Consider the following 13,933-nt stretch of genomic DNA (forward strand, 5'->3'; position numbering starts at 1 on the left):
GGACGCCCTCCTTCTGCTGTCCTGGACAGCACAGAGGACCCCCCTTTCTGCCTCCCCCCCACACCCCCTCCAGGCCTCCTGGCACTACTTCCTCTTGGCCCCAAACCAAGCCATTGTTCCTGCTGACTCAGCACATATCTACACAGCCTGAATTCCATCAGGGTTAGGGAGAGGAGAGGGGAAGGAGGGAGGGGAGGGAAGGGGAGGGGGGAGCAGGAGCGGAGGTGCGGATGAATAGCTGGGCTGGAAGACACTTAAATCTTGAATGTAAAATCCCAGTACAGGTCTGTAGGTCGATGCCATTATATTCAATGTATTTTTTCTCTTCGAGGTTTCAAGCATCCTTGGGCGTTTGATGAGGGTTTTTTTGGGGGGGAGGAGGGGCAGTTGGTCATGGGGCTTGAACTCGGGGCCTGGGCGCTGTCCCTGAGCTCTTTCACTCAAGGCGGGCGCTCTACCCCGTGAGCCACAGCGCCACTTCCTGTTTTCTGGTGGTTCACTGGAGATCAGAGTCTCACGGACTTTCCTGCCCAGGCTGGCTTTGAACCGCGATCCTCAGATCTCAGCCTCCTGAGTAGCTGGGATGACAGGCGTGAGCCACGGGTGCCTGGCTTCTTGGGTGGTTTTGACCCCAGGCAGTGCGAGCTTACTAAGGGCTTTCTTAGTAAAAGATCTTAGGGACTCGCGTGACTGCTGGCAGAGCCTCAGGCTGAAGTTACTTCTTACCACCCCCCCCCCCCGTCTTGGGGTGCAGAGTTCAAGGTCCCCCCGCCCTGTCCAGCTGTATGGGGCTTCGCGTTTCTGCGGAGGAAAGGGGTTGTGGCTTTTGTGTCGGGCGAGGAGGACTGAACCCAGGGAGGCTCGGGGAGACTCTGGAAGCCGTGGATCACACGGCATCCAGCTGCTGCGGGTGTGGGCCTGGGCAGGTGCGGGTGGACAGGCGTCCAGCTTTGCCACGCACCAGCTGGGGGCCGTTTCCTGTCCTCTGTGTGTGGGATGGGGACCGCCACCCCCCTCTCGGGGCTGGGGTAGCGTCTAGACGGGAGGGGATCCTCCGGCTCAGCTCCCAGGGCAGGCTGGCCCCTGGCCCTCAGCTGCTTCCAGCCCGGCTGGAGCTCGGCTGGGTTATTCTGTGTCTCACGAGCTCGCCCTGGCTAGGCAGGTGTGAGATCTTCTACCACTTACATCACCTCTGACGCTTTGGGGCGTTAGTCATGTTAATAGGGCGTCATGTTTTGGGCCTGGGGGGGCCAGCCTCCGGCCACGATCCTCCTACCCATCCCTCCCACGCTGCTGGGAGCGGGCATCAGGTGCGCGCCCCTGTGCTGTGATGGTGCCTGGGCTGGCCGTGAGCCGTGATCTGGGGTGTACAGACCCCATCTTCAGGAAGCGATGGTAACGAGGACTTGGGCCATTTCCTGAGTCGGGAGAGCCGTCTCCCCTTGGAGAAACTGTGCCAGCCGCCCAGGACAGCCTGGGGCCGGAGCCGGAGCCCAGCCTCCCACCTCCGTTCCTGGGAAGGAGATGGGAGATGAGTCAGTCTCCCTGCTCTGAGGCTGGGAAGAGGCGGTGGAGGAGGGGTGGAGGGAGGAGGAGAGCGGGGCTGATGGGGGGGTTGGGGTGACTGGGCTCTGTCTGGGCTGCTGAGCAGGCAGAGGGATCTCCCCTGAATGGCTTTTCTTAGGTGAGACCCCCCCCTTCTAGGAAAAAGTAAATGAACAAAAGAGAAATCTTGGGTGTCTGTGGCCATGAGGTCAGGTGGGCTCTGTGTGTGTGTGTATGTGTGTGTGTGCGAGTGTGTGTGTGTGTGTGTGTGTGCGTGTGCGTGTGTGCGTGTGTGGAGACAGCTCTCCAGGCTGGTGGCTGGGGCTCAGGGGTGTGGGGTGGGGTGGGGGGCTGCCCACCCCAGCCAGTGGAGCCTCCCCCTCCCCCCCTGCCCAGGGCCAGTCCCATCTGGACAGGAGGCCCGCACGGCCCCGAGCGCATCCTCTCTGCCAGAGGCGTGGCTCAGGTGGTAAGGCACCAGTCACACGTGGACAAAGAAGGTGGCGGGGCAGAGGCCCTGAGTTCAAGTCCCTGTGTTCACACACACACCCTCGTCTCAGGATGAACGGGACGTGGCTCAGGAGGATGGGATGGATCGGCTGGTGTGTGTGGGGCGCGAGGCCCGCAGGTCACCGGCTGTGGGGGCTGCGGACACTCTTGGAAAGTGGGGCCAGTGCTGGCCTGAGGAGCCTGGAAATTTCCACAGGGCTCCTGCAGGGGGAGGTGGGGGGGTTGGGGGGGAAGGGAAGGGAGAAGGGCACTCCTGGCCTGGAACACCAGAGGAAAACTGGGTTATTCTAACACCAACTGCACTGAGTGTGTGTGCACGCGCATGTGCACGCATGCACACGTGTGTGCGGGCACACGCACTTCTGGTTTTCTGCTGGTTGGCTGGAGCTGGCGTCTCACGGGACTCTTTGCCCAGGCTCAGCTTCCCCCGCCCCGCCCCCCCGCCCGAGGAGCAGCTGGGTGACAGGTGTGCGCGCGGGCTCCTGGCTGAAGCCATCCTCCTCTTCATTCATTCAGACATCCGGGGACATTCTTGAGTGGGGGGGGCAAGGGCAGACTCCCCCCCAGACCCCCAGACTCCCCCCCAGACCCCCAGGCCCCCACTCTCCCCTTTGCCCTGACAGCAGGGGCCAGGGCTGCGGGGCTTGGGGTACCGCACCACGCTGGGCTGGGGATCAGGGACCCCATGCACGCTGTGCTCACCAAGCTCTTCCCGAGGCCTTGCCGTGTCTGTGGAGCTGCATGGGGACACTGCGTGGGGCAGTGCACGGCCCCCGGGCCTGGAAGGGGGGGGTCAGGAGAAGGAAGGGAGAGAGGGGCCCTGGGAGATGATCGTGGCAAGGACCCCAGAGGCGGGCAGCGGGGACTCTGGGCCTAACCCCAGGGCCCCCCCCCTCGCCCACCGAGCTTGCTCCCCGGCCCTGTTTCTGCCCGTCTGCACCGGCTCTGGCTCTGGGTGAACCATCTGGTCTCTGGAAGCAAAGAAGCGAATGGCAGCCCATGTGGCGTGGAAGGGGGGGAGCCGGTGAGCCCCGAGCAGAGCGAATCTAGAAGGCCAGCAGTCCAGAAGCCTCTGGAAAGTCCTGCGGGGAGGGGAGGGAGGGGAAGATGTGCCATCTTTTTATTTAAAAAAAAAAAAAATATGAGTAGGGCTCTGGTGGCTCCCGCCTGTCACCCCAGCTCCTCAGGAGGCTGAGATCTGAGGATCACGGTTCAAAGCCAGCCCCGGACAGGAACGTCTGTTAGACTCTGTTCTCCCATGAACCACCAAAAAGCCAGAAGGGGAGCCGTGGCCCGAGTGGTAGAACACTGCTAGCACTGGGTGAAAAAGCCAAGCAACAGGAGTCCAGGCTCAAGTCCTAGGCTGGCACAAGCAGGAATTGTAATTTTGTGTTTCTCTCTCATGGTTTGGGGGGTTTGGGGCTTTGTTTTGTTTGGGGTTTGGGTTTTGTTTGTTTGTTTGTTTTGGGTCAGGTCATGGGGCCTGAACTCTGGGCCTGGGCGCTGTCCCTCAGCTCTTCAGCTCAAGGCTAGCGCTCTACCACTTGAGCCACAGCGCCACTTCCCACTTTATTTGCTTATGTGGTGCTGAGGAATCGAACCCAGGGCCTCAGGCATGCAAGGCAAGCGCTCTACCACTGAGCCACCTTCCCAGCCCCTGGTTTTTTTTTTTCTTTTTGGTTCCATTGACACAATCTGTTCTGTCCCTAAAGTGGCAGAATCATCCATGTTCCTTTGAGAGCTTGTGTAGTTTCTTCTGTTACTCTAGATCTGTCTTTTTGGGGTTCAGTCTTTGTATTGGATGCCGGGCATGAAGACTCTTTTTTTTTGTCCTTTGGCCTAGGAAGATGGGGTTACTTCTTCCAGAACTTTCTCTTGACTTACCTGAGATGGGTGGATGGCCGGTGTGGGCCAGTGCTTCAGCCTGCGGCCTCGGCCTCTCGTGGGGCTCCGGGGCTCAGCCTCCCCGCCTCCTTCCTCTCGCTCTGCACCCAGCCTCCGTGCCCTGTGAAGAAGACGCAGGGTAGCTGCTGTTGAGCATCCCTGCCGTCCCGGCTGGCACGGTGCCCTGGGAACATGGCGTGTCCAGGCAGTGCTTCAGGGGTGCGGGGGGCTTCAGGGTCGTGGAGGGCTTCAGGGGTGCGGGGGGCTTCAGGGGTGCGGGGGGCTTCAGGGGTGCAGGGGACTTACTAGGGGTGCGGGGGGATTCAGGGGTGCAGGGGGCTTCAGGGGTGCGGGGGGCTTCAGGGGTACGGGGGGCTTCAGGGGTGCAGGGGCTTCAGGGGTGCAGGGGGCTTCAGGGGTGCAGGGGGCTTCAGGGGTGCGGGGGGATTCAGGGGTGCAGGGGGCTTCAGGGGCGCAGGGGGCTTCAGGGGCACGGGGGGCTTCAGGGGTGCGGGGGGCTTCAGGGGTGCGGGGGACTTCAGGGGCGCGGAGGGCTTCAGGGGTGCGGGGGGCTTCAGGGGTGCAGGGGGCTTCCTAGGGGTGTGGGGGGCTTCAGGGGCGCAGGGGGCTTCTGGGGTGTGGGGGGATTCAGGGGTGCAGGGGGCTTCAGGGATGTGGGGAGCTTCAGGGGTGCGGGGGGCTTCAGGGGCACGGGGGGCTTCAGGGGTGCAGGGGGGAGCCACTTGCCCCCTTTGTGGCTGTGGTTTGACCGGCCGGCCGGAGGTGAATGAATGAAAGACTCCCAGCCTGCTCCTCTTAGAAGGCCTGAAACTCAGGTTTAGATGGCGCCAAGGCTTTGAAAAATTTGGGGCTCCACAGGGCTGGGGACCCGTGGGTCGGGGGACAGAGGCAGGCCCTGATGGCAGCGGCCTTGGGGTAGGGGTCACCAGAGACCGTGTGCCCTCCTCCTGTCTCCTGTGGTCCTTCCCAGCTTCCAGAGATGGCAAGCCAGGGAGACGGGAAGGAGGAGAAAGAGTGAGAGACAGACAGACAGAGTCAGAGAAATAGAGACAAGTCAGAGAGCTAGCCAGAGACAGAGAGACATAGAGACAGACAAGAGAGACAAAGACAGAGAAACACACACACACACACACACACACACACACACACACACACACACACACACACACACACACACACACACACACACACACACACACACACACACACACACACACACACTGGCTCGTGCTGAATCTAGAATGAATGGATGAATTTCTACAGCATATGGTGGAGCTGTAGATAGATGACGAACGCGGCCCTGATTTTGTGAACCAAACCCTGTCTGCTCTCCCCCAAATGTAACAGAACCCCACACGGTTCCGGAAGGTTCCAGGCAACATTGGGTTTTATGAATACAAACCTAACTTTGGCTCCCTTGCAGGAAGTGGGTGGGGAGGAGGGTGGAGAAGCCGGGGGAGCAGGGGAGGGCTGAGGGCTCACGCCTGTCATCCTACCCACTCAGGAGACTGAGATCTGAGGATCGCGGTTCAAAGCCAGCTTGGGCAGGAAAGTCCGAGAGACTCTGATCTCCCATAAACCACTCAGAAAACCGGAAGTGGCACTGTGTGGCTCACGGGGTGGAGTGCCAGCCTTGAGCTGAAGAGCTGAGGGACCGCGCCCAGGCCCCGAGTTCAAGCCCGGGGTAGACAGGGCACACGGGGTTGGCTGGTTCAACTGAGCTCCCCTGCCTGCTCCTATAAGCCCTGTCACAGGGCCCAGCCACCAGCCACCACCCGCCACCCCCCTCTGGGCCGGGCGCCTGGGCTGGGGACAGGCCGGCATCACCAAGGCCTACGGAGGGGGGTGGGGGGTGGGGGCAGAGGGGGAATGCAGGAGATGGCTGCTGAGCACTGAGGTTGCTGGGACTGTGGGGCCTCCAGGACGCAGGCTCGGGGCTCCCCACTGGGTTGAGGACAGCCGGTGGGTCAGAGGTCAGCAGAGGATGCCGGTTCCTATTTATGGGATTTGTGAACTGACACGGGTTTCATTCACCGTGGGATCATGAGTGATTTTTTAAAAGTTGTCTTTCAGTAGCTGTACAAAGGAGTTTCAATTCAATGTATCAAAAAAGAATTTTTTGGGGGGTCGGTCCTGGGACTTGAACTCTGGGCCTGGGCGCAGCTCAAGGCTGGCGCTCTACCACTTGAGCCACAGCGCCACTTCCGGTTTTCTGAGTGGTTCCTGGGAGATCAGAGTCTCACGGTGTCTCCTGCCCAGGCTGGCTTTGAACCACGGTCCTCAGATCTCAGCCTCCTGAGTCGCTGGGATGGCAGGCGTGCGTTTGGAGCGCCCAGCTCAGTTTGTTTTGCTAGGTGCCGCAGTCAGTGGTAGGGTGTGAGGTTGCGGCAGGGGACCCAACCATTCCCGGCAGGGTGGGGGGCTTTGGGGGGGGGGTTTGTTGTTCCTCCCCGAACCCCAGGCAATGCGACCCCACTCATCTGGAATGAATGCCTGCTGGGGCGGACTCGGAGCCCCAGAGCTGGAGACAGATGGTGCTTGCTCATCCCTCAAACAGCCGTGAGCCTCGGCGCCCGTGCGGGCCCGTGCGCGGCCCCCTTCCTGGCTAATAGCAACAAGGACACCGATTTTACTTGCGCCAGTCCTGGGGGTTTGAACGCAGGGCCTGGGCGCTGTCCCCGAGCTTCTTTGGCTCAAGGCTAAAGCTGGACCACTGGAGCCACAGGAGGCCACTTTGGGCTGTTTCTGAGTAGTTTATTAAAGATGAGAGTCTCACGGCTTTCCTGCGGGGGCTGGCTTCGAATCACGATCCTCAGGTCGCAGCCTCCCCAGTAGCTGGGACTGTAGCGCCAGCACCGGCGCCCGCCGTCTTTGCCTGTTGAGCGTGTCGGAGCTCAGCGCGGGAAGGTCGATAACTTGCCTTCTGTCACGCGTGATCTGAATCTATTTCCCCGGTCTGTCACTCATCTTTTGACGTATTAGAGTGTCTTTTCCAGAAAAGACGTGATCATTGTATCTAGTGAGATAGACGTGCTTTCCTTCTTTGTGCCTGGCTTGGCCTCAGATACCGAGGTCTTCCTGTCTGTACCCCACCCCCACCCCCAGCCGGTATGACATATTCCTGCCTTTTGGTTGAGATGCGGGTTTTGCTAACATTTTCGGGGGCCTGGGCTAGCCTTGAACTATGATCTTCAGACTGCAGGCATGCGTTACCCAGCTAAGCGCATTCTTCCTTCCTTCTTAAGGGCTTCTCAGTTTCCTGCTTTGTTTTTGTTTTTAAATAAGAACAGTCTAAGCTACAAACCTGTTTTCTCTGATTTTTATTTTCTGGACTGGGGATTGAACTCGGGACCTCATACACACTTGCTACGCATCGGTTCTACCACTTGAGCCACACCAGCTCCTTTCTGAAGGTTTTGGTGTCTTTGTTGTTGTTTTTACATTTCTTAGCATCAATTAGCTGTATAAGATTAATCCCCCTCCTCCTCCTCCTCCTCCTCCTCCTCCCCCTCCTCCCCCTCTTCCCCCTTTTCCTTTTCCTCCTCTTCCTCCTCCCCCTCTTCCCCCTTTTCCTTTTCCTCCTCTTCCTCCTCTTCCTCCTCCTCCCCCTCCTCCCCCTCCTCCTCCCCCTCCTCCCCCTTTTCCTCCTCCTCCTCCTCCTCCCCCTCCTCCTCCTCCTCCTCTTCCTCTTCTGCTTCTTCCCTCTTGTGCCTGTCGTAGGGCTTGAACTCACGGCCTGGACACTCCCTGATCTTTTTCACTGTAGGCTAGAGCTCTACCACTAGATTTACAGCAGTACTTCCGGCTTTTGGGTGGTTCACTGGTGATAAGAGTCTCATAGACTTACTTTCCTGCCTGAGGAGGCTTCGTTCGAACTGTGATCCTCAGCTCTCTGCCTCCTGGGTAGCAGGGATCACAGGCGTGAGCACCAGTACCGGGCTCTGAGTGGGCTTCTGTCTACGTCTAGCCCATCCCTCCCCGACTCCCCACCGTGCCTTGATGCTGGTCTGCACGCCTCATCTTTGCCCAAGATGGCCTGAAAGACGTGTGTCCGAGGGTGCGCGTCCTGGCGCCCCTGGCTCTGCTTCTCGGGCACGGCGTGGGGAGGAGACAGCTAGGGTAAAGACACAGAGGGAGGAATGGAAGGTTCCAGAGAGGGGTCTGCACAGCCAGGGGCGGAGGAGGACAGAGAAGGAAGGCTGGGGGGGTCTCTGGGAGGGAGGCATGGGGTACAGAAAGACGAGAAGGTCCAGCGGGGGTGGCCGGGGCTTCAGGAGGGGGCCTGAGTTCCAGCCAGAGCCGGTCCCGTCGGTCCCACTGATTATCCCTCCCTGTCTGCCCGCAGGAATGAGACAGTGCTGCACCAGTTCTGCTGCCCAGCTGCGGACGCCGAGCAGAAGCCCGCCTGCTCCGACCCCGCCGCCCACAGGTGGGAATCGGCGGCCTTCGCTGCTCCCCTCCGTGTGTGTGTGTGTGTGTGTGTGTGTCCCTGCCTCCTCCCTCCAGCCCCAGGGGGCCGCTTCCAAGGTCAAGGTCATTCTAACACTCACCCTAGGCATGAGATGTCACGACTAGAATTGTCACGTGTCACTTCCTGCGGCGGGCCACGCGACCCCGAGAGCACGGGGCTCCTTCCGGCCTGGCTTCCTTTTCAAGCAAACACCCCCGTTTCTCCTTCTGGGGGGGAAGAGATCAAGGGCGCCCCAACACCTGGGGAGGGAGGGCACCGCTGGCCAGGGCCCTGTGGCACTGCCATGCCCAGCCTTCGTTTCCTCTGGGCCTTCGCCCCCCTCCTGTCTCCAGCCTCCGCCACCTCCCTCGCCTCCATTTCCCTGCTTTCTCATGTGCCTGCCCTTGGGAAATGTGTCCCGCCCACCCTCCGTCTCCTGCTGGAGCCCAACAAGTTCCCAGGCACCTGGGGCCTCAGTTTCCCTTCCTCGCTGTCTGGTGTTCAGGCCCCACGACCAGACCCCTCCCCCCCAAAAAAAGAAAGAGGAGAAAGAAGAGGGCAGCTGTGTGCAGCCGGGAGAGGATGTGGATGCATTTTTCTTTCCTATGCAGTGTACGCAGGCCTGTGGAAGCGGGGGGACGCTGGGTTGGGGGAGAGGGTGTATGGCAGGCGTGTGGAAGCGGGGGGACGCTGGGTTGGGGGAGAGGGTGTACGCAGGCGTGTGGAAGCGGGGGGATGCTGGGTTGGGGGAGAGGGTGTACGCAGGCGTGTGGAAGGGGGGGGGAGGCTGGGTTGGGGGAGAGGTGGGATTTCGTCTCCCACTGGCAAACCCCTCCCGGCTCCAAGGACAGCTGAGGGAATACTCGGGGTTGGAAGGGCTGCATGTTCGAGGCCAGCAGGGCAGAGGCTGGTGGAGGTTTTGAGTTCAGAGGCAGCAGGGTAGAGGCTGGCGGAGGCTGTGTGTGTACGCTCAGCAAGCGGAGTCTGGAGTCTGGAGGCCCCACTTCTTGTTGGCTATGGCCCAGGTACCCCCTGCCCCCCACTCAGATGGGGAGACTGGGCCTTCGAAGGCTGAATCACTGAGGCCGCCTGGAAGCTGACTCAGCAGAAACGAAGGCATCGGAGCCAGAGACACAGAGACACAGAGCCCCTCTCCACCAGAGACACAGAGCCCCTCTCCACCAGAGACACAGAGCCCCTCTCCACCAGAGACACAGAGCCCCTCTCCACCAGAGACACAGAGCCCCTCTCCACCAGAGACACAGAGCCCCTCTCCACCGGCCGTTCCGGGGGGGGGGGGGGGGATGAGTTTTGTGGATTTCTCTCTAGGCAGATAGGGAAAGGGTGGGGGTGGGGTGGCGGGGAAACCTGAGACCAGGAAAAAACAAAAAAATGAGGAAGAGCGCCCCAGCTGCTCCGGCCTAGGCCTGGCCTGTAACAAGGTTTGAAGTCAGCCCAGGCAGGCAGGAGTGGGGGGGGGAGGGATGAAATCGACAAAAAGCCAGTCAGGTAGCTGTGGCTCAGGTGGTAGAGCACCAGCCTTGGGTGGAAAAGCTGAGACAGCACCCAGTCCCTGCGTTCAGGCGCCAGTACCTGCACCGAAGATTGGGGGGAGGGAGGGGGAAGGAGGGGAGGGACGGAGGGAGGGAGGAAGGGAGCGAGGGGGAGCATCTTGGGGACAACCCCCTGCCCACCTCCCTTCCCCTCCTTTCCCCCCTCCTTCCCCCACTGGCTTTTCTGCCCCACAGCCTTCGGTTGCCTGGGTCACTGGCGGCTTTCCTTGCAATCAGAGCACAGGCCAGTGGCTGCCAGGATCCCGGCTGGGCTGCTGGGGAGGGGAGGGCAAACCTGGAGGATTTTATACCCCGGCCCGCGCTCTGATTGGTTGCCCCTATGCAAATGAGCCGCGGGGCAACTGGCCAATCAGAGAGAACCTGCTGACTCACTGCACACCTGAAACCTAGTTCTCAATTATGTCTGTCTGGTGCATCTCCGAGAGGAGCAGGAGGAGGAGGAGGGGAGAGGAGGGGAGGAGGGGAGAGCGCAGGGGAGGGGGGAGGGAGGGGGGAGCAAGCCAAGAGTGGGGAGGGTCTTTTTTTTTTTTTAACTTGCATTTTCCTCCAGTAATGGGCAGCTGGTCCCCCAGGGGCCTGGGGCCCTAACTAATCCACTATTTAACTATTTGCCTTCCTCACTAAACCCCCTTCCACTGGCCCACAAGGAGAGGGGGGAGGGGGGCTCAGAGCCAGCACGCCTTGCCCTGCGGCTGTACTCACTGAGGCGGGTCTCTAAGCAGCCCCTCCTTTCCCCCCAGAGACCGAGCAGACGGGAGCCCAGCCCTCCCACCCCCTCCTCTCCTTAGTCTACGAGGTGACCCCCCACCCCCGAAAAAAAACCCTCAAGACCTGGGAGCCACGGCTCGGCCCATCCAACACCCATTAGCGGGTGTTTGCTTCTGCAGCCGAGGCTGGAGCTGCGCATCGCATGGGGGGCATGGCTGGTGAGGGAGGGTGGCTGCAACGAGCTGGCCGTGGTCCGGTGCGTTTAGCTTACTGCCTCCCAGCCAGTGAGCTTCGCTCCGTGTCTCCTGCAGCCCAGAGCTCCAGGGCAGCCCCAGCCTTCCAGCTCCTTCCTTCCTTCTTCCCACCTAGGCCTGTCCAGGTGGGAGCAGGGACGCGGTGGGTCCTGTCATTTGTCGGTTGGTTCACTGACGTTGGTTTGAGGGAACGGGGTAGCTCCAGAGTGCTTGTTGGGGGTCCGAGGGCCCCCCTGGGTGGAGCCAGGGCTGAGCGCACGGGGTCGGGGGTCAGCTACGGGCACTGAGGTGACCAGGTGGGAGAAGGGCCGGGCCCTTTGGACAGGAAGCCCCTGGAGACACACCAACCCCCCTGCCTGCCCCGTCAGGGCTGGGAGCCCCGGACCAGGCAGCGCACTCAGGGAGCCCGAGGAGGAAACTGGGCCTCTCTTTTCCTCCCCAGTCCCCAAACATCTTACCCAAACCTCCCGCTCTGTGATGAGGAACCAGAGACAGAAGGAGGTGGCTGGCGGGGGGGCGGGGGGGCTGGGAGAGGGCCCGGGCGGGGGAGGCAGCCCCGGGGTCCGGGGTCCGGGGTCCGCGCCTGCCTTTGGACCCGGCAGGTTCCCAGCCTGCGCTTGCACAGAGGCTCGCCTGAGTTTGTGTCTTGTCACTCATGCGATCCGGGATCCCCGCAAAGGCGCTGGGGTGATCCCCTGTGATCGTCTTAAATGACTGCATTGATTCAGAAAAGAGAAAAAAAAATACTGTAGTCAAAGCTGGAGAAACCCGGAGGGGCGCGTGCGGCTGTTGGCTTGTGCGCGGGACGCGTTCTGTGTCTGTCACACGGCTTTGAGGATGACTGGCAGAATCCCCCCCCCCCCCCCCCCCGTCAGACCTAGCCCAACCTGCAAATCCCTTCTGGAACATTCCCGGCAGTGACTGTACCAGTCACTTCAAGGTACCACCTTGCTGCCCTCCCCCAGCCACCTGCCCGCACTGCTCACCCACGGCCCAGTCAAGGCTGAGACTCCGGGTACTGCCCCAGTACCAGCCAAGCCAGCCTCCAGCTGAGGCCCGGCCTCTCCCCCCCCCCGCCCCCCGTGGGGCCTCCTGGCTTCACCGGACAAGTGGAAGGTGCCCGGGGAATTTGTGGAGCCCCTGGGAGCTGGGGAGAGCGGCTTGCACAAGGGTGCTCAAGAGGAGACGGGCAGAGGCGCGCCATGTTTTCTGCTAGGAAACAAAGCCTTAGTGAGCAATCCTGAATTCCTGGGCGGGGGGTGTGCTTTATTTCCTCTCCCCTTTCTCATCTTTGTTTTTGGTTTTGTTTTTTGGTAACACAGGCTGGTTCTTCCCTTCCCTTCCTGGGAGAATACAATGAATAAATAAATGTTTATGGGTGCCTTCCACCGTGCCCCCAACCCCCCAAAATAAGAGAGAGTGGCTTACAGGAAGCTCTTCTGGTCCCAGATGATTTAAGTCTTCTCAGAATTGATGTCTAGAGCCAGATACCTGTGGCTCACGCCTGTCATCCTAGCTACTCAGGAGGCTGAGATCTGAGGATCGCAGTTCAAAGCCAGCCTGGGCAGGAAAGTCCGTGTGACTCTGATCTCCAATAAACCACTCAGGAAACAGGAAGTGGCACTGTGGCTCAAGGGGTAGAGCATTTGACTTGAGCTGAAGAGCCGAGGGACAGCGCCCAGGCCCTGAGTTCAAGCCCCACGACCGACAAAGAAAAAAATTGCTGTCTAGGCTCTTGGTGCGCCACCATTGCTGTGTCAGAGGGGGTCATTTAGTGACCCCCCGACCCTCCCCTCCTATGGGGTGCAGGGGAGGGAACAAGGCCACGCCAATCTCACTCTTTTCTATCCTCTACCTGGCCGATTCCTTGTGTGCCTGGGGATGGGAGGGAGGCAGCCAGAGAGCGGAGGGTCGGGGGTCGGGGGGGGGGCGGGGCAGGGGGGGCTAGCCTCAACCCTGCAGTGTCCAGCCAGGAGGGTTCTCAGAGTGCAGGCGGACTCTGAGCCACACAGCCCGTTAGAGGTGCAGGCGTGCGTGTGCTTGCGCAGGTGTGGGTGTGTGCATGGGCCCGAGTGCAAGGCACCTGCGTGCTCTCGTGTGTGCATGTGTGCGCCTGTGTGTGTGTGTGTGTGTGTCTGGGTCTGTGTGTGTGGTGCCCAGAGGCCTAGCTCTCAGGCCTAGCGAATGGATTCAGGAGCGAATGGATTCAGGAGAGGAGTCTCCGGGTCTCTGTCCACACCAAGGGCCCAGGCGCAGCCCAAGGCTGTTTCTAGAATTCCGTTTGCTTCAGTGGCCATAGTTTATTTGGGCCCACACGAGCCTAGAAGTACAGGGGTGAGGGTAGAGCTGAGAGGAACACACACACACACACACACACACACACACACACACACGTGACGGAGCCGTGGCTTCGGGCAGCGTGGTACGGGACAAGAACATCAGGCTGTCTCGGCTGGACGCCACCATGGCAGGACAGCTCCAGCAACTCCAGAAAGCCAAAGGGGCCTCCCGCGAGGGTCTTCGTAGGCGCCAGCTCCCTACAGAGTCTTGGAAACGTTGGGGATCATGCCTGAGGGCAGGCTGGAGGAGGGGTGCCTGGCCCGCAGACATGCTGGTGCCCCCCGCCCCCCGGGGAAGAAAGGACATGGCAAGAAAAATTGGTGTTAGGCTGATGTGAAAATCAAGGCTCCCCGCGGCCCGGGTCCCCCACCGCTCCGTGCCCTGGCGGGGGGGGGGGGGAGCCGGGGGCAGGGGTGGAGGGGTGGGGGCCGCCTGACTTCCCCCCAGCCAGGGCGATAGCGGAGACTTACGGTGGCCGTGAGCCAGACGCCCCCTGGAGGTCAGCGGAGGGACTGCACCCATTCCATAGCCAGGGAGGCTGAGAAGAAAGTGGCCGACCCAGGACTCGAACCCAGGGACTTCCTTTGCTTCCCTGATGTTCTCTCAGCAGAGAGGCTCACGAGCGCTGTCTAGGGGTGCCGCCCCCT

General features: G+C 60.9%; 1 protein-coding gene across 4 annotated transcripts in view; it reads left to right on the forward strand.

The window, feature by feature from the left end:
- LOC138804525 (IQ motif and SEC7 domain-containing protein 3-like) overlaps positions 1-13,933 on the forward strand; it is a 41,169-nt gene that overhangs the window by 5,583 nt on the left and 21,653 nt on the right. For all 4 annotated transcript variants that reach the window (XM_069988838.1, XM_069988839.1, XM_069988841.1 and 1 more), the window contains exon 2: positions 8,306-8,389. In XM_069988838.1, the coding sequence (XP_069844939.1) occupies positions 8,306-8,389 (84 nt within the window). The remainder of the gene's footprint in view (positions 1-8,305; positions 8,390-13,933) is intronic.

Source organism: Dipodomys merriami, unplaced genomic scaffold (assembly GCF_024711535.1).
Source record: "Dipodomys merriami isolate MVZ:Mamm:240054 unplaced genomic scaffold, mDipMer1.0.p SCAF_368, whole genome shotgun sequence".
Taxonomy (NCBI): Eukaryota; Metazoa; Chordata; class Mammalia; order Rodentia; family Heteromyidae; genus Dipodomys; species Dipodomys merriami.